At 37.5% G+C, this 23,200-nt stretch overlaps 1 protein-coding gene across 5 annotated transcripts in view; it reads left to right on the plus strand.

Annotated features, from left to right (window-relative positions):
* The window catches only part of MRPL42 (mitochondrial ribosomal protein L42), a 30,812-nt gene extending 8,319 nt beyond the window's left edge, over positions 1-22,493 (plus strand). For 4 of the 5 annotated variants that reach the window (NM_001037622.2, XM_005206118.5, XM_005206117.5 and 1 more), the window contains 3 exons: positions 225-309; positions 7,478-7,641; positions 22,321-22,493. In NM_001037622.2, the coding sequence (NP_001032711.1) occupies positions 225-309; positions 7,478-7,641; positions 22,321-22,366 (295 nt within the window). In that variant the 3' untranslated portion in view covers positions 22,367-22,493. Of the gene's footprint in view, positions 1-224; positions 310-7,477; positions 7,642-15,267; positions 15,423-22,320 lie in introns of those variants that run through there. The other variant, XM_005206120.5, reaches the window with a different exon arrangement.
* Positions 22,494-23,200: the final 707 nt, after the last annotated feature.

A 23,200-nucleotide genomic window follows, 5' to 3' on the forward strand; every position in this document is an offset into this window, starting at 1 on the left:
AGATAAAATCATGGGTAATGGGGTTGTTGTGGTAGTTAAATTGACATATTTTGTGGGATGGTCTGAATTGTCTCCTGTGATACGGGTACCTCCTTTGCCAGTCCAGTGACACGGCATTTATTCTTCAGGGATTGGTGATTAACAGATTTGAGCTCTAATACTCATTTTGCCTTGAATACAGTATAAACCTGTCTCTGAAACGTTCATTCTTCTTTTTTTTAAAGCAAGGTAGAGCTTGCTCTGACATCTGATGCCAGGACAATTGTATGCTACCACCCTTCTGTGGACATTCCATATGAACACACAAAAGTATGTATAAGCAGATCTCTTATGATTTTTAATTTGCTGTTGAAATACACTTCTTTACAGTGTCCAAAGAGAAGGGAATTGTTTGATTTTCTTTATTTGGTGTTGTCTTTTGGCTTTTTTATTTTACTGTTTTGATTTTTCTCTTCCTCTTTCTCTAAAGATTTTTTTCAATACACAAAGTGAACCATTTCAACACAACTATGGCATCAATTTCTTGCCTAAAATTTGGCAGGTTACTGACTAGGGATCAAACACACTTAGTATAAATTTTAAAAACACAGTGTGCCATGCTACTGTATACTGCAGGCTAATAAATTATGAGAAGTTTGTATTTTAGAGTGCTGTTTCATAACTTTTATATTGTGTTGGTTCTGATCATCCTTTAATGTTTGGTGAATTTCTTCCTGTTTTTGGTTAGTTTTTTCTAATGGGCCAACATGGGCATAATTTTAAGTGGCCTAGTTTAATTAATGTTTTCCATATTTCTTCAAAAGTGAAGCACTAGATAAAGGAGGCTATGTTTTTACTTTAATACAATTTATTTAACTTGACCCAAGTCTTTATTTATTATTTTATGTGTGAATTGCTTTCTCTTTTTTCTTTAAGCCTTCTTCTACTATATTTGGAAATGTTTGATTTGCTTTTTGAGGAAAAAATACTTAAGTAGTTCATCACATGATGCATCTAGTGGTAGCTGTTTTTAAAAATCATCATTAAGTCTAGAGTACTGATTTGATAGAAAAAATTAATTTTAGTTTGCTATTTTGTATTCTCTTTTTAATTTTGTCATTTTGTCTGCCTACCTTGTATTCTAGCTAGGTATCATAGGCAGTAATTTTGTACCTTTTCTGTTTCATTTCTTTGAACAGCTTTTAGAAAACAGGTGTAAGTCACTGGCTTTTGGCCTGTAACCTCTAGCTCGTACTGTATTGTGTCTTCTCCCATTTTTATTTTGTATTAGTTTTCTGGTTGTGTGCTTTATTCCTGTGTTAGTAGTTATACTAAAAAGCCCAAGATTGTGTGGTCTTTTCTCACTATCCAGATTCTCATCTCCATATAGCTGTTTGCATCCATGAATCTGACACTTTTCCTGTCCTTCCCAACTCTTAAAACATCTGCATTCTATTAAAACTTGCTATCTTTATAAAGTCTCTCAGAACCTTAACTTCTTCTAGAACGTTGGCTTCGCCTTCTGACTCTTAAAAGAAAGTTGGCTGTACCCTAGCCCCATTGCTTCCGTAGCACTCTTAAGTAGTTATGCTTTCTCTCCTAAACCCTTTTACTACTGAGCCTAGAGAAAGAATAGATGTCCCTGTGGCTCTTCACTGTCATATCCAGGTCATCTTTCCTCCTCCCTAATGGTTTCTAGCTTGCTTTGTAGTTTGGATCATTAAATCGTGCTATCTCCTTATCTTTTTTTTTTTTTTTGCTGTCATCCTGCAGTTCACTTCTCATCCTCCCTTCCCCATCCCTCCACTCTTCTTTGAAGATTTTAAATGTACTTTGACACTCACCAACACTGTTTGTATCCTAATTCTTTGTTATTTCAGTGTCCGTGTAGATGATCTGTCTACTACCCCAGCGTCTGACTTCTTGACCTTTTATCCCTACAGCGGCCCCCACTCCCATGGTTGTTCCTTGCCACTGTGCTGTGCTTAGTCGCTCAGTGGTATCGGATTCTTTGCGACCCCGTGGACTGTAGCCTGCCAGGTCTCCTGTCCATGGGGATTCTCCAGGCAAGAATACTAGAGTGGGTTGGCCGTTCTTTTCTCCAAGGGGTCTTCCCAACCCAGGGATCGGACAAGGTCTCCCATATTGCAGGTGGATTCTCTATCGTCTAAGCCTCCAGGGAAGCCCATGGTAGTTTTCTAGAGAGGTTTTAATCACAAATAATTCTTCCTCCCAATCTAGATGTTTAAGAATTCCATTAGTGTGCTACCAGCTCCTCCTAGCTTCCCAGCTCCAAGAATTATTTATTCCCTCATTAAGACCTCCATCGATTGATGGAACCATGTTTTCGCAGTCCTTTTCGTATCTCATACATTCTCCTTACCTGGGATCGATTCCATGGTCGTCATCATCATCACTCCCTTGCATACATACCCGTCTCTGTTTGTTTTTTTGTTGCCCTTCCTTTGCTGTATCAGTTGTCTCCTTTCCGGTGTCTTCAGTATCCCTCTCTAGTCTAGGAGATCACTCGTGTGAGGTCACACATAATCCCTCTACACAGTGGATTCTCTGCTGTTCTTTAAGGTAGATACTTAGGAAGCTCCGGCCTCAGGGCCCATGTAGTTACTGCTTCCTCTGCCTGAATGCTGTAGTTTATTCCCTCTCCTTGAGGCCTTTCCTTATTTGTTACCTAGAGAGACCTTCCTTGGCCACTGCATTTAAAGTAGTACCCTGCCCCTGGAGTCCCTGTTGTCCTTCTTTGCTTTGCTTTTCTCAATAGCATTTATCATTTCTGGCACAATGGATGTTTTCCTGCTATTCTGTGTGTCTGCCTTCATTAAAATGTAAGCTCCATGAGGACAGGGCCTTGTCTGTTTTGTTCTACTTTTTGCTATATCATCAGCACCTGGAAAACCTTTGTACTTGGTTGGTGCACAATAAATATTTGTTGATCAACTAAATAAATTGGGTCCTCTCCATGATTTTCTGTTTTAAAGCTAAGAGATACAAATTTGTAGAAGCTTGGAAATTTTTTGTTTCTCAAGTAATTACAGATTGGACTTTATTTACAATAGGAAACATTCTTGAAAATACATTGTTAAAATATGTTCTTTTTGAATCTAGATTTACAGATTTCACAAAGTATATAGCATTAAATAACTGTATTTAAACATGACTTATCATTTAGATTGGATTTTCTTTTTTCAAGGAAGTAGCTGCAACTCTGTTCTGTTCTGTGCTTAGTTGCTCAGTTGTGTCCAACTCTTTGTGACCCCAAGGACTAACTGTAGCCTGCTAGGCTCCTCTCTGTCCATGGGGATTGTCCAGGCAAGAATACTGAAGTGGGTTGCCATGCCCTTTCTCCAGGGGCTCTTCCCAACGCAGAAATCAATCGGGGTCTCCTGCATTGCAGGCGGATTCTTTACCATCTGAGCTACCAGGGAAGCCCAGCTGCAACTCTAGTGGACCCTTTAATTCTCTAGGCCCTAGAAAGCATATTGCGTACAAAGATCCTGTTCATATGTAGAAATACCTACTGACACTGACTTTAAGAAAATTAAAATGATTTATATGATTGGTTTTCTGGTAACTTGCATTTGCATCTAGATGTTGATTATATTCCAAATATCCAGGTAAAAAGATCTTTCTTTCTGTTTCGCCCAGGTATAAGTCTTATTAAAACTAAAAATGTTTTTCTAGAATTTATGATTTCTAGTTTAGGAAAATAAAGATTTTAAACCAGGGACAAAAAAATAATAATTTGGAAAAATAAAGTAAAAATGTAAGTATTAGGCAATTCTTTTTAGTGGTTGATTTAGTGGAAAATTTGAAAAGTCAAATTTTAAAAATTCTTAAGAAAAACAAGGAAAATTCAAGATGACAGTTCTAAATGTTTTTTTAAAGTTGACATACAGTTTTAGTTTTTCCTTTTTACTGAAATATTCATGTACCCTTTCTTTGAAATTTGATCAGGAAGATCAAGTGCAACCTAAAAGTCAGTTCTAAGTCTGTAGAGGCTTTTGGTTTAGACTTCGAGGAAGCCATTAATTCTAATGTCTTTTTTCTGTGTGCCTGGGAAAGAAAATGTTTTTAATTATACAAAGCAGAGAGAATTTGTGATATATTAGAATTGAGCCTGTTTGGGAATAGGAAGGGAGACAATGAACATTTATTAACTTGAAAATAGCGGATAATATTTAAAACATTTGATCTTTAGTAACAAGTATAGTAACCTAAGGGGCTTCTCAGATGGCTCAGTGGTAAAGAATCCACCTGCTAAGCAGGAGACTCAGCTTTATCCCTAGGTTGGGAAGATCTCTCTGAAGAAGGAAATGGTAATTCATTCCAGTATTGCCTGGGGAATTCTATGGACTGAGGAGCCTGGCAGGCTAGAGTCCATGGGGTTACAACAAGTCAGGAATGACTAGCGACTAAAAACAATAACAACACAATAACTTAAAGGAGAGAAAACTATAGGCTCTAATCTAGTGTTTGCTGGTATCCTTCAGAGTCTGATAGTAACTTACAAAGACATATATTAATATTTCACTCTATATGTAAGAGATGACCTTATAAAATTACTTTAAATGTTTAAGGGACACTTCTTTAAAAAATAATAATAAATTAATACTTTTTTCCTGTTTGAGGCCTTAAAAGAAACATTAGTAGCTTGTTCAGTCACTCAGTCATGTCTGACTCTTTGCAACCCCGTGAACTGCAGCATGCCAGGCTTCCTTCCCTGTCCTTCACTATCTCCTGGGGTTTGCTTAGTTTCATGTCCATTGAGTCAGTAATGGTGTCTAACCATCTCATCCTCTGCCGCTCCCTTCTCCTTTTGCCTTCAATCTTTCCCAGCATCAGGGTCTTTTCCAGTGAGTCAGTTCTTCGAGTCAGGTGGTCAAAGTATTGGAGCTTCAGCTTCAGCATCAGTCCTTCCGATGAATATTCAGGGTTGATTTCCTTTAAGATTGATTGGTTTGATTTCCTTGCAGTCCAAGGGACTCTCAGGAGTCTTCTCTAGCACCACAGTTTGAAAGCATCAATTCTTCGGCTCTTAGACTTCTTTATGGTCCCAACTCTCACATCAAACCTATATTAAGTAGGTAATTACTCCTCAGATTTTACAGAAAGGAAATTAAGAGCTTAAATAACTTTTCCAAGGTCACAGAGTTAGTAGTTATTGACCAAAGCCCAAATTCTTAACCTCTTCATTATACTTTCTCCTTATTCCCTCCCACACTGTGGTTCCTTATTTCTACTTATGTCAAATTGTTGTACTTAGTGCTCAGTGGTTAAGTGATGTCTGACAGTTTGTAACCCCATGAACTATGGATTGCCATGCTCCTCTGTCCATGGGATTTCCCAGGCAGGAATACTGGAGTGGGTTGTCATTTCCTTCTCCAGAGGATTTTCTTGACCCAGGGATCAAACCTGCATCTCCCGCATTTTAGACAGATCCTTTACCACTGAACCACGAAAACTGAAACTGTGAAAGCTTTTTATAATCTTTATTTCTCAGGGTCCCTTTTTTAAGATTGCCTGTTTATTGTGTTTTTACCTACTTTGCTCTACTTGTAATGTTTTTTATTCCTTCTAGAACTCATTCTGCACTCTATGACAAGGCTCTAACTTGGCTCCTGTTTTATGTTTCACTAATGTCTTTGTTACTTTGCATTTCTGAAGTACTTAGTCAGTTGCACCACCATCATGTACTTACAGATTGCCTTTTAAAATGGCTTTATTTTTTTCATGTACATAAGCTAAATAAATATGAATATATGCTCTAACATTTAATACAGTGGTAGAATGTAGTAGTTGTCATTAATAGTGTATGAATATAAGAAGACGTCTGTGTTTGAATTGTTTCATTTGTAAATTCAAGGTTTCATTGTGTTGTAATACATATATAAGGTGTTTGTAAAGCTTATATATGTTTTCAGTTCATTCTCTTAGTTGTGTCTGACTCTTTGTGACCCCATGGACTGCAGCACACCAGGCTTCCTTGTCCATCACCAACTCCTGAGCTTGCTCAAACTCATGTCCATTGAGTCGGTGATGCCATCCAACCATCTCATCCTCTCTCATCCCCTTCTCCTCTTGCCTTCAATCTTTCCCAATATCAGGGTATTTTCAAATGGGTCAGTTCTTCGCATCAGGTGGCCAAAGTATTGGAGTTTCAGCTTCAGCATCAGTCCTTGCAGTGAATATTAAGGACTGATCTCCTTTAGGATGGACTGGTTAGATCTCCTTGCAGTCCAAGGGACTCTAAGGAGTCTTCTCCAACACCACAGTTCAAAAGCATCAATTCTTTGGTGCTCGGCTTTCTTTATAGTCCATCTCTCACATCCGTACATGACTGCTGGAAAAACCATAGCTTTGACTAGATGGACCTTTGTCAGCAAAGTAATGTCTCTGCTTTTCAGTATACTGTCTAGGTTGGTCATGGCTTTTCTTCCAAGAAGCAAGCGTCTTTTATATATGTTATGTATAAATATATATATGTCTTATATATGATATATATGTAACATACATATATGTTATTTTATATATGTTATATTTTTTGTAAAACTAATATAATGTTACAATCTTGTGTTACATGTCATATCTCTTAATATTTAAAATATAGGTAAGCTGACTTTCCAAGGCACTGATTTTTAAGAACTTTAGTCAGCCACTGTTGCTGATGGGCATATGCTGTCTTACTAGTGTTGGGAAGAAATGAGATTTTTTTTTTTAGTAATTAACGTCTTTGGGGAAAGAAACTACTCAAATTATCATAAAGCATCATTTAATTCCAGTGCAGTCACCTAAAATGAAAATACTGAAAAATTTTCCTTTTGGATATAAAAATGTCATTTGCAAATGAAGGTTTTTCATTGTATCTCACTTTAATGTTAGAGACTGTAGACACTGTAATTTTTTTTTTTTTTTGCATGAGCCATGTGATATGTGGGATCTCAGCTCCCTGACCAGGGATCAAACTCGAGCCCCCTGCAGTGGAAGCATCAAATTTTAACCACTGGACCATTAGGGAAATCCTGAGACTGTAAACTTTTAAGTTAAAAAGTAAAATGGGCACGATTTATAGTTTTGAGAAATATAGAGTAAAGTAATAAGTACTTTATTATTGGGGGAAGATAAATTTAAGTAATAACTTTATTATTGGAAAGGAAACCCAGAACTTGATATGAGAAGAAAAATATTTCTGGGGACTTCCCTGATGGTCCAGTGGTTAGGGCTTTGTACTTCCACTGCAGAGGGCATAGCTTCAATCCCTAGTTGGAGAACTAAGATCCCACATTCCATGACTGGTGCAGCCAAAAATAACCACTGGACAGTACATTCTGATATGCTAACTGACAGTGCGACTCAGTGAAACCATTCTGGTGACTTACCTACCCACCTTGAGATACTGTGGTGGTAATTATTTTACCGTCAACTCAATCAGATGCTGGCTAACATTCCTACACGTTGATGTTCACTGCTGTTTATTTTGTAGCCTATCCCTCGGCCAGATCCAGTGCATAACAATGAAGAAACACATGATCTAGTACTGAAAACCAGATTAGAAGAAAAAAGTGAACACTTAGAGCAAGGACCCATGATAGAACAACTCAGTAAAATGTTCTTTACTACCAAGCACCGTTGGTATCCTCGTGGACAGTAAGTGTTTTCTTTTCTTCTTCATCTCTCACTGAACACTAAAGAAATAACACAGCTTTGTTTCTGTTAACAGCCTTCTGAGGTTGTACTTTGCCTGAAGGGGTTAACACCCAGTATGTTCACCTACTGAACTGTGCTTTTAAATCTACATAAAGTATAGCTAAAATGAAAGTATACTTCTTTTCTTCCCTTATTTTAGTGGGAGGGTTTAATCAAAGCTTTCAGGGAATCTTGCAAGGGTTCTTAAAATTTTTTCTATTTTGTGATATAGTCATTTAAAGTATTGTTTTTATTCATTGTCCTTAGAATATTTCTAACTAGATATCTGTGCAAAGTTTTAAATTCGTTATAACAAAGCACAGCTCTTCTTTTCCACTTAAAAAAAGCCTTTCTCTCCCTTAATAATCTTTCTGTAATAAAATGATATTTGTGCATCAGTTTCCAGGGGAAAAAAATCTATGATTTTTTTTTTTTGCCACTGTAGTGTCTATTTTAAGTTAAAACAATATTTGTTTTTAATTTATTGAAGCATAATTGGCTTACAATGTTATATTAGTTTGCGGTGTACCTCAAACTAGTGATTCAGTATTTTTATAGGTTTTACCCCATTTAAAATTAATACAAAATAATGGGTATATTTTCCTGTGCTGTGCAATATATCCATGTTGCTTGTTTATTTTATACATAGTAATTTGTGTTTCTTAATCTCGCACTCCTACCTTGCATCTCTCCCTTCTCCCCACTGATTACCACTAGTTTGTTCTCTGAGTTTGTTTCTGTTTTGTTATATATGTGTGCATGCTGAGTCACTTCAGTCGTGACCAACTCTTTGCAACCCCATGGACTGTAGCCCGCCAGGCTCCTGTGTCCTCCAGGGGACTCTCCAGGCAAGAATATTGGAGTGGGTTGCCATGCCCTCCTCCAGGGAATCTTCCTGACCCAGGGATCAAACCTGCATCTCTTATGTCTCCTGCATTGGCAGCCGGATTCTTTACCACTAGTGCCACCTGGGAAGCCCATTTTGTTATATACATTTGTTTTATTTTTTAGATTCCACATATAGGTGATAACATAGAGCATTTGTCTTTCTCTGTCTGACCTATTTAACTAAACCTAATACTGGAAATTTCCTGGTTGTCCAGTGGTTAGGACTCTGTGCTTTCACTGCCGAGGACATGGATTCAGTCCCTGATTGGGAACTGAGATCCCACAAGTTGCTGTGTGTAGCAAATAAATATATTACATCTTCTTTATCCATTTATCTCTTGGCTACCATAGTGTCTTTCAATTCCTTCACCTATTTTATGTACCCTTCCTTGATTTTTCTTTCTTATTCAGTACCCACTTAGTTTATACATGCAGTCTATGTTTTTCCCTCTTTGTAAATTATAGGAAAACAGGTTAGCAAACCATTTATATAGCTCCATATCTCAGTCACTGCTGTATTCTAAGATTTCTTTCTATGATTCATACCATTGCTCATGTTGATCATTTATTTCTTTCCCATCATCGAGATATTTTAGTTCAAGCCCCACCTTAAAATTTTTTTTATAATGGCTTTCAGTACTTGTTTCCTGCATGTTTCATATTGCTGCAGTTTTCTTGTGATCTTTTGTTCATAACCAAATTGCTGAAGTTATAAAAGTTCTGTGTTGGTTTGTAATTTGAAGAGGAAAGACCGAAGGCAAGAAGACCATTAGGGAGTCTTAAAACCAAATGTGTAATCTTCAGACTTTTCTGTCTAGTACCCCACCTGTGTTTGATCTTAATTACTGCTAATTAGCTTTGACTGCTAATTAATTTAATCTCCTGGTATGTCTTCTCCCTTCAGGATTACTAGGCATTTTCAGTTCTAAGCAGACTTTAATTAGATGCAGTTGATTATCCCAGTATCTCTCCTAATAAAGAGTTCAACATAAAAACTCCAGATGCTAGCTTATGTGTACAGAGAAAAGTTTTACCTGTAGGCATTGCCATTGTGATGCATCATCTTTCACAATTTTAATGTGTGATTACTGATACTTAACAAATATTTATTTGGTATGTATATATATAGATAGTTTGGTTTAATGGGAGCCATTTTCAAGTGTTGGTTTCTAGATTGTAGAGAACATTTCTTAAATATCAGACGGGATATACAAGGATATTTTACTAAATATTCCACAGTTTTAAAGTTATAACAGTTAAAAGAAAGGGACCCATTATGAGTTTACTACTTGGGGCTATATAACATCTTTTTAAATAAGTTATTGAAAGGTATAAAATACTTGTTTTTAAAGTATTTTAAAACAATTCAGAAGCATTTAAAGTATAAAATAAAAATCTTCTTTATACCTACAAATGCTGTCTTCCCCGTAGATGAACACTGTTAAACTCTCCCTATATGAATAACCCAACCTCATATTATACTTAGTTCTGTGCTTTTTGAACTCCAATAAAGTAGAACCTTTTCTGAGAGTATAACTGTGTTAAAGAGGCTAGACTGACTTAAATCATCTTATCTCTGCTACTTACTAGCTAGTTATTCAATCTTGTTATCTATTGAAGAAAATAGAAATAATAATGCTTAATTTGCTTGGTGGTTTTGAGATAAAATATAATCAAACACCTGGCATACAGTATATGTACAGTGGTAGTGATAATGATAATTAATACTGTCTCATTGTCTCCCACTCACAGTTTTTCTCTTACTCTTTTTGAAGCATCTTTCTTTTTTTTTGACTGTGCCATGCAGCTGGTAGGATCTCAGTTCCCTAACTAGGGACTGAACCCAGGCCAGGGCAGTGAAAGCACCAAATCTGACGACTAGGCCCCGAGAGAGCTCCCTGAAGCATCTTTTCTTAAATAGGCTCTTTTGAGGTTTAGTTTGCATACTTCAAGTTTACCAGTTTTAAGTTTACAACTTTGTGATTTTTGACAAATGTTTTAAGTGAAATATTCACTAGTTCAAGTATGTAAATGTATATACATTGTAACAAATATATACTGCTAGTGGTAAAGAACCCACCTGCTTGTAGGAGATGTTGAGATAAGAGTTGGGTTTCTGGGTGGGGAAGATCCCCTGGAGAAGTGAATGGCAATCCACTCCAATATTCTTGTCTGGAGAATCCCCTGGACAGAGCAGCCTGATGGGCTACAATCCCCAGGGTTGTAAAGGCTCACATAGGGTCATACTTAGAACAATCAAGATGATGCTGATCAGAGCACCAGTGACCAATTTCAAGATAACTGTCAGAGCTGACTCTACTGTTTTCTGCGTGGAGCCCCCTCCCTCTGTCTATAAGAGCTCTTGCCCACCAACTGTCAGTCGGGGGAGTCAGCCTTTGAACAGACAGCAGTACCTACTCACCCTGGGAGCCAATCTCCAAAATAAAGCAAACTTTCCTTTCCACCAGCCTTGTCTACTTACCAGCTTTTGAGATGCGAGTAGCTGAACACCCACTTTGGATAACAGTTATACAGCTGTCTTGTGTAGTTATTACATGCTGTACATGCTGAGTATAATATTCAGCATATCATTATTGTTATTCTATTGTTATTATGACAACTGTTGTTTAGTCTTGTTGGACTGTTTTCCTTTGTTTCTACATTTTCTCACTTCTCTGATTAAACTTATTCATTGGCTAATGTTTTTCCACAGACAGAAAGCAAGCTGAGGATATGCGGGAGGGCGGTCAAGGGCCTTAAGGTCCTGCTTTGTTTGATAATCACTACCACGATCATAATATAGACTGTGTTCATAACTCCAGGAAGTTCTCCTATGCCTTTTCGCATTCTGATCCCTCCCTATAATCCTCACCCTTGGCAATTACTTGTCTGCTTTTTATTACTTTCTAGAATTTCATACAAATGGGATTATACAGTACATAACCTTTCGTGTCTGACTTATTTCACTAAGTACAGTGCTTTTGAGATTCATCCATATTGTTGTATATACCAATAGTTTGTCCTTTTTTATTTCTGAATAATATTTCCTTGTATGGATAGACCACAGTTTATCTGTTAACCAGTTGGACATTTTGGGTTCTTTCCAGTATTTTGGCTGTTTTATTTTTTTAATTAATTTGGGCTGTGCTGGGTCTTCAACACTGCCTGGGCTTCTCTCTAGTTGTGGCAAGTGGAGGTGACTCTCTTGTCGTGGTGCACAGGCTTCTTATTGCGTTAGTTTCTCTTGTTGCAGAGCACGGGCTCTAAAGCATTTGAACTTCGGTGGTTGTGGCACGGGGGCTCAGCAGTTGCAGCTCCTGGACTCCAGAGCACAGGCTCAGCATTGTTAGCATGGGCTTAGTTGCTCCGTGGTATGTGGGATCTTCCTGGATCAGGGATCAAACCTGTGGCCCTTGCATTAGCAGAAGGATTCTTATCCACTGCATCACAAGGGAAGTCCTATTTAAGTTTTAAAAATTTTTATTGGAGTATAATTGACTTACAGTGTTAGTTTCAGGTGTACAGCAGAGTGAATTAGTGTGTGTGTGTGTGTGTGTGTATCTCCATTCTTTTTCAGGTTCTCTTCCTGTATAGGTTATTCAGAATATTGAGTAGAGTTTCCTGTGCTCTACAGTAGGTCCTTGTTAATTATCTATTTTATATATAGTAGTGTGTATGTGTTAATCTCAGTCTTCTAATTTATCATTTCCCTCCACCTTTCTCCTTTGGTAACCCTAAGTTTGATCTCAGGATCTGTGAGTCTGTTTGTTTTGTAAATTAATTCATTTGTATCATTTTTTTGTTATTGTTGTTGGATTCCACATGTAAGTGACACCATATGATACTTACCTTTCTCTGACTTACTTCACTTAGCATGGTAATCTCTTGGTCCATTCATGTTGCTGCAAATGGCATTATTTCATTCTTTTTTATTGCTGAGTAAAATCTCATTGTATTATATATATGTACCACATCTTGTTTATCTATTCCTCTGTTGATGGACATTGAGTTTGCTTATGTGTTTTGGCTATTATAAATATACTGCAGTGAACACTGGGATGCATGCATCTTTCTGAATTACGGTTTTCCCTGAATATATACTCAGGAGTAGGATTGCTGGATCATATGGTAGTTTTGTTCTTAGTTCTTAAAGGAATATTTATGCTGTTCTCCATAATGGTCGTACCAATTTACCTTCCCACCAACAGTATAGGCGAGTTTCCTTTTCTTCATACCCTCTCCAGCATTTATTGTTTGCAGACTTTTTGGTAATGGGCATTCTGACTGGGGTAAACTACAGTAATGCCTCATTGTAGTTTTTTGTTTGTTTTTAATTAATTTATTTTTTAATATTTTGACTACACTGGGTCTTTGTTGTGGCATGTGGGCTTTTTGTTGTGGTTTGAAGGCTTTCTTTTGCTGAACTGTGTAGGCTTCTCTTATTGTGGAGCATAGGCTTAGTTGATCCTCTCCCTGACCAGGGATCAAACCCATGTCCCTTGTATTCGAAGGTGGATTCTTAGCCACTGGACATTGGGTAAGTCCCCCTTATAGTTTTGATTTGCATTTCTCTAATAATTAGTAGTGTTGAGCATCTTTTCATGTGCTTTTTGGCCATCTGTCTGTCTTTGGAGAAATGTCTGTTTAGATCTTCTGCCCCCCTTTTTTATCTTCTTTTTTTGGCTGCACCATGAGGCATGCCAGGTCTTAGTTCCCCAACCAGGAATGGAATCTTGCCCCTTATATTGGGAGCATGGAGTTTTAGCCCAATGGACCACCACAGGAGTCCCTGCCCATTTACTGATTGGGTTCTTTATTCTTTTGATATTGAGCAGCATGAACTGTCTGTATATTTTGGAGATGAATCCTTTGTTAGTTGCATTGCTTGCAAATATTTTCTCCCATTCTGTGGGTTGTTCATTCATTTTGTTTATAGTTCTATTTGCTGTGCAAAATTTTTTATAAAGTTTGAAGGGTTTTTTTTTGTTTGTTTATGCCAAGTGCAGCATATAACCCTGATCGGGGATTGAACTGGTGAATCAAAAGCATGAACTTAACCGCTGGACCACCACAGAAGTCTCCAAAAGTGGGGTTTTAAAAGGAAATATAGTTATATTTGGTTTTTTTTATCCAGTCTCACTTCTGACTTTAGTATCAAGCCATCTTACGTGCTTTTGCTTTTGCTTTTCAGTACTTGCACTCTTCTTCTGCCATTTGCCCTTAGCCTACTTTTTTCATGAAATTTGATTATAGTCACTTTGAATAGCTACCACCTCTAAATTATTTTAACTATAACTTATTAGATACCCATTAACGTTATATTTGTGGGTAATTTTTTGGTTTCATCTTTTGCTGTCATTCTGTCTTCATCAGGAATGTAACTTCTGTTTTGTAATTTCCTGGAAGACCTCTAATACAGTATCTTTACTATGATGTCTATGTACTAAGTCACTGTCTGATGGGATATTATCTTACCTAATTATCCTTCCAGTTTCTTGAAGGTGTTGTTTTTCTTTGAAGCTGTACTTTATGGTCGTCTTTGGGTTGGTGCATTGGTAAATTTCCCTGTGATTCTTGGAAGTTTTATTTTCAGAGTTGAGCTGTTAAGTCATGAGGATTTGTTTAATTTCCATTTTATCTAGGTAGGTCACCTGTGCATTAAGATGTTCTTTATTATCAGATTCTGAATAAAGGTCAGCAAAGGCTTTATGATCCCAGGGTGTTGGCTCCCTCATTCAATCCTGAACCTGCTGCTGCTGCTAAGTCGCTTCAGTCGTGTCCGACTCTGTGCGACCCCATAGACGGCAGCCCACCAGGCTCCCCCGTCCCTGGGATTCTCCAGGCAAGAACACTGGAGTGGGTTACCATTTCCTTCTCCAATGCATGAAAGTGAAAAGTGAAAGTGAAGTCGCTCAGTCGTGTCCGACTCTTTGCGACCCCATGGACTGTAGCCCACCAGGCTCCTCCATCCATGGAATTTTCCAGGCAAGAGTACTGGAGTGGGGTGCCATTGCCTTCTCCGAATCCTGAACCTACCTGCATTTAATTATTGACCTCACCCACAGTGGGGTGGACTGGAAGCATAGGTAGTATGACTGTACAGAATTGATGCTGAAATAGTCCAGTAGATTATAAACACTGGGCGTTAGGTTATCTCATATATGGAGATCCACTGTTAGAATTGTTACCACTAAATTTATGAACTGGATATTACTGTTTCCTAATCCCAATGATCTTATTTACTTTAGGATGGCAATTCAAAGAGTCCTCTTAGATTTGGGCTTTATACTGAGACTGGGTATAGAGCTGTTTGAATTTTCAGGGTGAGAATGAGCAATGAGGAAATTCGGGCTGAGGGTTTGGGATTAAATTGAAGTTTTGGTTCCCTCCCCTCTGCCTTTTGCCTATTTTTATATGCAGTTGTGCAAAGATTGATTTTTAAAAAATATAGCGTATGTAACCATGAGGCTCCCGCTACTTCCTATTTTATGATATTATAGGTGATGAAAACAAATTAATTACCCTAGCTAAATCACTACATTATAATTTACCTGATGTAATGGGACTTTGAATATATTCTGTGAAAGGTACTTCTTCTACAAATCAATTTCTTTGTACTCCCTATAATTTGCATTAGATAGCTCCTCTGTATACAGGTGTTGAGGACCTGATTGTGAGTCATTTTGCTCTTCTCTGCAGCCCCTGAGGTGTCTCCTGTTGGCCTTTAATGCCGCCAGTACTCAAGAAGCAGAACGTATCAGTGCCCTAAGTTGCCAGCATCTGTGTCCAAGCTCTTCTTCCTGTCTTTAGTCTTCCTCAGTTGGCGTGAAAAAAATAAAGTCAGTGGAGCATTCCTTTCATTATGGTTCTTTGCAGAACACATCATTTTAGCAATATTGCAGAGTTCCTAGTGGTTCTGTTTGAGTTTTCTGTTATTTTTCTCATTAATTCAACCTTAATAAGTTTGCTGAAACTCTTTTTTACATTTTTTACATATTCAGAGTTCATATACTATTAATATCTTGGTTTCTCTTGCTGATTCCTTTTCATTTCCCTTATGTCTAAATTTTGGAGTTCCCCAAGGATCAGTCCTTGGTTCTCTCATCTTTTCTGTCCATTCCCTAAGACAGTGATCTCATCCAGTCTTCTGGGTTTAAATACCATCTACATTGGCTCCCAGATCTATCTCTTCCTGTCCATTGACCTCCAGACCTGTATTTCCAGGGGCCTACTTGACTTGTCTAATGGATATCCTTAACTTAATGTGTCTTTAACCGAGCTTCTCATGGTCTCTCACAAACCAGCTTCTCCTGCAAGTTTCCCTGTCTCAGTTAATGCCAGTTCCATTCTTCTAGCTGCTTGGGCCAGAAATCTTGGTGCCATTCTTAACTTTTCTATTTGTCTCACCCCCAACATCTGGTCTGTTAGCAGATCCTGTTGCCTCTATCTCCAAAATGTATCAATTTGACCGTTTATCACCATTCCCTCTGTCATCATCCCATGTGTGCCACCATCTTTAGCCTGGTTCATAGAAGGAACTTTCTAACTGGTCTCCCTACTTCAGCCTTTGCTTTCCTGCAGTCTGTTCTGAGCACACAGCCAGAATTCTGTTAGTTATTATAAATTTTCTGTTGAAAAACCTCCAGCAGCTTTCCATCTCACTCACGGAAAACTATAGGCCTTACCTATTATCTACAAGAATTTACGTGATCTGATCCTCTTATCACCTTTCTACTCTCATTTCCAATTGTTCTCTTCCATCTTCAGGCTGTTGCAACCTCATGACCTCTTTGCTGTTCCTTCAACATGCCCTTCCTTCCACCTCAGACCTGTTATTTTTGTTGTTGTTCAGTCGCTCAGTTGTGTCTGACTCTTTGCAACCCCATGGACTGCAGCATATCAGGCTTCCCTGTCCTTCACCGTCTCTCGGAGCTTGCTCAAACTCATGTCCATTGAGCTGGTGATGCTGTCCAACCATCTCGTTCTCTGTTGTTCCCTTCTCCTCCTGCTCTCTATCTTTCCTAGCATCAGAGTCTTTTCCAGTGAGTTGGCTCTTCACATCAGGTGGCCAAAGTACTGAAGCTTGAGTTTCAGCTTCACCATCAGTCCTTCCAGTTCAGGGTTGATTTCCTTTAAGATTGATTGGTTTGATTTCCTTGCAGTCCAAGGGACTCTCAAGAGTCTTCCCAGCACCACAGTTCAAAAACATCAGTTCTTCAGTCCTCAGCCTTCTTTATGGTCCAACTCTTACATCCATATGTGATTATTGGAAAAACCATACTTTTGACTTCCCTGGTGGCTCAGATGGTAAAAGCATCTGCCTACAATCTGGGAGACCCAGGTTCAATCCCTGGGTTGGGAAGATTCCCTGGAGAAGGAAATGGCAGCCCACTCCAGTATTGTTGCCTGGAAAATCCCATGGACAGAGGAACCTGGCAGGCTGCAGTCCATGGGGTTGCAAAGAGTCGGACATGACTGAGCGACTTCGCTTTCACTTTTTCACTTTGACTATACAGACCTTTGTTGACAAAGTAATGTCTCTGCACTTTAATATGCTGTCTAGGTTTGTGATAGCTTTTCTTCCAAGGAGCAAGCATCTTTTAATTTTATGGTTGCAGTCACTATCCACAGTGATTTTGGAGCCCAAGAAAATAGTCTGTCACTGTTTCCATTGTTTCCCCATCTATTTGCCATGAAGTGATGGGACTGAATGCCATGATCTTCGTTTTTTGAATGTTGAGTTTTAAGCCATCTTCTTCACTCTTCTTTCACGCTTATCAAGAGGCTCTTTAGTTCTTCTTCACTTTCTGCCATAAGGGTGGTGTTATCTGCATATCTGAGGTTATTGATATTTCTCCCAGCAATCTTCATTCCAGGTTGTGATTCATCCAGCCTGGTATTTCACATGATGTACTCTGCATATAAGTTAAATAAGCAGGGTGACAATATACAGCCTTGATGTACTCTCCTTTCCCAGTTTTGAACCAGTTCATTGTTCCATGTCTGGTTCTTACCTTTGCTTCTTGACATGCATATAGGTTTCACAGGAAGCAGATAAGGTGGTCTGGACCATCTCTTTAAGAATTTTCCACAGTTTGTTGTGATCCATACAGTCAAAAGCTTTAGTGTAGTCAATGAAGCAGAAGTAGATGTTTTTCTGAAATTCTCTTGCTTTTTCTATGATCCAGTGGATGTTGACAGTTTGACCTTTGGTTCCTCTGCCTTTTCTAAATCTACCTTGTATATCTGAAAGTTCTCAGTTCACATACTGTTGAAGACTAGCATGAAGGATTTTGAGCGTTACCTTGCTAGCATGTGAAATGAGTGCAATTTATGGTATTTTGAACATTCTTAGGCATTGCCCTTCTTTGGGATTTGAAAAACTGACCTTTTCCAGTCCTGTGGCCACTGCTGTTTTCCAAATTTGTTAGCATATTGAATGCAGCACTTTAACAGCATCATCTTTTAGGATTTCAAATAGCTCAGTTGGGATTCCATCACCTCTTCTTTGGAGTTTTTATCACCGAAGCCTTCCTTGGCCAACTTGTTTATCTAATTTTTCTGTCTAATACACAAGAATGTAAGCTTCATGAGAGTAGGGATTTTGTCATTTTTTTGTGTACCACAGAAACTTTAGTGCCTAAAAATGATGCCTGCTATGTAGTAGATGCTCCACATATTTAAAAATGAATGAATAAGTGAATGATTCTGATTTTCATAATATCTCTTAAAAAAGAAAATAGGTAACATAACTCCACCAAATGTAAAGTTATGTTGGAAAAAAAAGGATGGAAGGATTGAAAGAAGTCTGGATTGAAAGTAAGAAGGATATGGAACATAATTCTAAATTTCTGAAATATAAAACGATGCTATAAATATATGAGTAGCACTACCTCTTTAAAGAGCAACTTGAATATTTTCCCATGGAGGCAACAAAAATTAACTCCCACCATCACTAGGAGACATTGAACATCCAGCTGCATTGTGAACCAGAGGGTGAAGTACTATCCTGGACTAAGAGCTGTTGACAAATCTTTCTGATATCACTGAGTCATTGTGTAATTTAAGAAGGATAACAATAAAACTAGTACAGCCACTATGGCGAACAGTGTGGAGATTCCTTAAAAAACTAGAAATAGAACTGCCTTATGATCCAGCAATCCCACTGCTGGGCATACACACTGAGGAAACCAGAAGGGAAAGAGACATGTGTACTCCAATGTTCATCGCAGCACTATTTTTAATAGCCAGGACATGGAAGCAACCTAGATGTCCATCAGCAGATGAATGGATAAGAAAGCTATGGTCCATATACACAATGGAGTATTACTCAGCCATTAAAAAGAATACATTTGAATCAGTTCTAATGAGGTGGATGAAACTGGAGCCTATTATACAGAGTGAAGTAAGCCAGAAGGAAAAACACCAATACAGTATACTAACGCATATATATGGAATTTAGAAAGATGGTAACAATAACCCTGTGTACGAGACAGCAAAAGAGACACTGATGTATAGAACAGTCTTATGGACTCTGTGGGAGAGGGAGAGGGTGGGAAGATTTGGGAGAATGGCATTGAAACATGTAAAATATCATGTAAGAAATGAGTGGCCAGTCCAGGTTCGATGCACGATACTGGATGCTTGGGGCTAGTGCACTGGGACGACCCAGAGGGATGGTATGGGGAGGGAGGATGGAGGAGGGTTCAGGATGGGGAACACATGTATACCTGTGGTGGATTCATTTTGATATTTGGCAAAACTAATACAATTATGTAAAGTTTAAAAATAAAATAAAATTTAAAAAAATAAGAAGAAGAAGGATAACAATACATTTTGGCTTGCCAGGGACTGTCTCAGTTTAACTATTTTGTTAATTATTAATAGAACAGGTTTTTATTTTTTAAATGATCCCAGTTTAGATGATAAGTCATAGTTCAGTTCAGTCGCTCAGTCTTGTCCGACTCTTTGCGACCCCATGAACTGTAGCACGCCAGGCCTCCCTGTCCATCACCAACTCCCGGAGTCCACCCAAACCCGTGTCCATCGAGTCGGTGACGCCATCCAACCATCTCATCCTCTGTTGTCTCCTTCTCCTCCTGCCCTCAGTCTTTCCCAGCATCAGGGTCTTTTCAAATGGGTTAGCTGTTTGCATCAGGTGGCCAAAGTATTGGGAGTTTCAGCTTCAATATCAGTCCTTCCAATGAACACCCAGGACTGATCTCCTTTAGGATGGACTGGTTGGATCTCCTTGCAGTCCAAGGGACTCTCAAGAGTCTTCTCCAACACCACAGTTCAAAAGCATCAATTTTTCGGCACTCAACCTTCTTTATAGTCCAACTCTCACATCCATACATGACTACTGGAAAAACCATAGCCTTGACTAGATGGACCTTTGTTCCCAAAGTAATGTCTCTGCTTTTGAATATGCTATCAAGGTTAGTCATAACTTTCCTTCCAAGGAGCAAGCGTCTTTTAATTTCATGGCTGCAATCACCATCTGCAGTGATTTTGGAGCCCAGAAAAATAAAGTCAGCCACTGTTTCCACTGTTTCCCCATCTATTTGCCATGAAGTGATGAGACCGGATGCCATGATCTTCGTTTTCTGAATGTTGAGCTTTAAGCCAACTTTTTCACTCTCCTCTTTCACTTTCATCAAGAGGTTCTTTAGTTCTTCTTCACTTTGTGCCATAAGGGTGGTTGTCATCTGCATATCTGAGGTTATTGATATTTCTCCCGGGAATCTTGATTCCAGCTTGTGCTTCCTTCAGCCCAGCGTTTCTCATGATGTACTCTGCATGTAAGTTAAATAAGCAGGGTGACGATATACAGCCTTGACGTACTCCTTTTCCTATTTGGAACCAGTTTGTTGTTCCATGTCCAGTTCTATAAGGGCACCTTAAAATTCAGGTGTTTGCTTCCGAGTGTTGACATTCATGCTTGATAAAAAATCTGTAAATGCTATTTGACATTTATTGAGCATATTTTAGAATTTGACTTTGTTAGATTCAGGGCTATCAAGATCTCAAAGTGTTTTCGGGTCTTAAGCATCTTGAGTAGTGAAAATGTTTGAGCATTGTAAGCTGAATCACACTTGTGTAGGACAGTGCTTAGATCTTTAGAACCACAGACTTCATTGAGAATCCAATGAAACCTATTAATCCACTTCCCAGGAAAATAAATAATGTTCAAAATTTTAATAAATAATTTCAGGAAGTTTGTAATTTCCCAAACCCCTATTCTGTGGCTCACAGCTTTTACAGAACATATTTCAGGAATACAATTGCGCTAGTAAAACCTTGATTATATGGCACATAGCTGGAGCCCTTAAGAAAACCATAATCTTCTCAATGCCAATATAAGTATATGTAGACATGTTTAGGTAGCGATAATATGTTATATGTGTTATCCTACAACTTAGTATTCCGTGTTAGTATATATAGATGTACTTCATTTATTTAACTTAATTTCTGTATTTTGCAATTTATCAAAAAACAGTGTATGGGAAAGTTGCCTGTATGAAACCTTTAAGATAAGCGAAAAATACTTGAGATCATCTTAATCACAACAACTGAAGGACATAAGATACATGCCTTGTCACTCATTGGTATAGATATTTTTACATTGAATTTCTACACTAGCAAAAAAGTTAAAAATTAGCTCAGATCAATTTGCTACAGTCTCGCCTTAAGGGAATTTTTGAAGAGAACTCATCACTGAAAGCACATGTACTCTGTGCAGAAATATTCTTGACTCAATAAAGAAAGATTTCTTTATTGAAAAAAGAATTGAAAAGAGCAGTTGAAAAAAGAAAAGAAAATTCTGCATGGTGAAAACACTTTAGTCACTGGTAACAGTGCATTTTCTTTCTTTCTTTCTTTACATAAGTTTTAATAGTTCTCCTATTTTTACATGGTTTTAATCATACTGTATATATAAATTTGAATCCTGTATCATCCCTTCCCCCTTTAATATTTAATATTATATATTTAATATTTTCATATTAAGATAGTTAATATTTTAACTACTTATTGCTTTAGGATAGATTTCCAGAGAGGAATGATTAGATCAAAAGTTATGATTAATAAAAAAAATTTTTGATAGTGCCACACTGGTTTTCAAATGTTATACTGATGCATGCTTTAAGCAGTTGGGTCTGATATTGCTTAGTTCACCATACCTATGCTTGGATTGTGCATTATAATTTAAAAATTATTTGTGATTGCAAAAACAAGGGAAAAGATTTCTCACTGTTTTAATTTATAATTCTTCCATTTTTTGTGATACTGCACATTTTCTGTATACATACAACTAATTATATTTTATTGTTTATTAAAACATGATTTTGCAGCTCAAGAGGTTTCCATTTAGAGCTGATCATCTCCTTTTAAATAAAACTTCAGTAGTGTGTATCCTTCATATTCACAGTGTGGTGTTTCTTTACTTCAGAGACAATCATTAGATTTACGTTAAGGAACAGTCATCTAGGTTACCACATTGAAACTACCTCAAGATGTGAAAAAAGACTTTCCAAATGCTTAATTAAAAGAAAACAATTTTCACAGCAGGGAAATGTGGCTTATTATTAAGAACTATCTACTTGAGGTATGTATTGTGTATGTATTATGTTTCATTGATTTTTTTTTTTTGAGTGCCAATAAACACCAAGCTAATAGAAATTTGATATTTCTATTAGGAACAGTTAACTTTTATTAAAATAATCTTATTTTAAATGTTTTCTTCTTTTCAAGGTATCATAGACGTCGTAGGAAACTGAATCCTCCAAAAGACAGATGATATTGATGTTTTCAGGAATCAAAGAGGATTGTTACCCTGGATCTCATTTGCCTTTTGAGAAGATACAACTGGGTGTATTCACTAATATGTTATATAGTAAAATAATAATAAAATGTCTTTTCATATATTAGAATGTGTATTTCTTTATATATAGTAAATAATTCTGAATTTGACAATTCGAATTTTAAAGAACCTATTTTATAGTATTTTCCTGTTAAGTTATTTAAGTTTAGTATTTATTTTTATGTGCCTAGTACGATTAAGTACTTTTATCAACCAAATACTGTTAGTAGTATAAATATGATTAATAAAAATGTGCATGGTTCTTCTGAAGATTTTTAAATTGCTTTACAAAGAAACTCATGCTGTTTGCACAGAAAAAGATCTTTTCTTTCTTGTGGCTCTAGGGAATAATTAGTTACATTTTAATCAGTTTTCACTATTTGCTAGGTCCTTTGTTTACAATATTATTAAATTCTCAAAATAATCCTCTGAAGAAACATCTTTCCCATTTTACAGATAAGGCTAAGTGACTTGAACTCTGCCTACCTAGCAAGTGGCAGAGCCAGGATCCACACTGTCAGGCTCCAGAGCTTTTTAACAATGCATCACTATGAAGAGGTGTTTTCTTTCATCCAAGAATTTTTACTTTCCTAGAAAGAATATATTATTCGTTTTGACATTTTTTCTGGCTGTCTTAAAAATTCTGTTTGCTTCAGAGCACATGCAACTCTGATTAGAACATTAATATTACTAAACTAAACTGGCATTATAAGAATCAGTTCTGTTCAGTCACTCAGTTGTGTCCAACTCTTTGCAACCCCATAGACTGCA

This window comes from Bos taurus, chromosome 5, assembly GCF_002263795.3.
Source record: "Bos taurus isolate L1 Dominette 01449 registration number 42190680 breed Hereford chromosome 5, ARS-UCD2.0, whole genome shotgun sequence".
NCBI classification, from domain to species: domain Eukaryota; kingdom Metazoa; phylum Chordata; class Mammalia; order Artiodactyla; family Bovidae; genus Bos; species Bos taurus.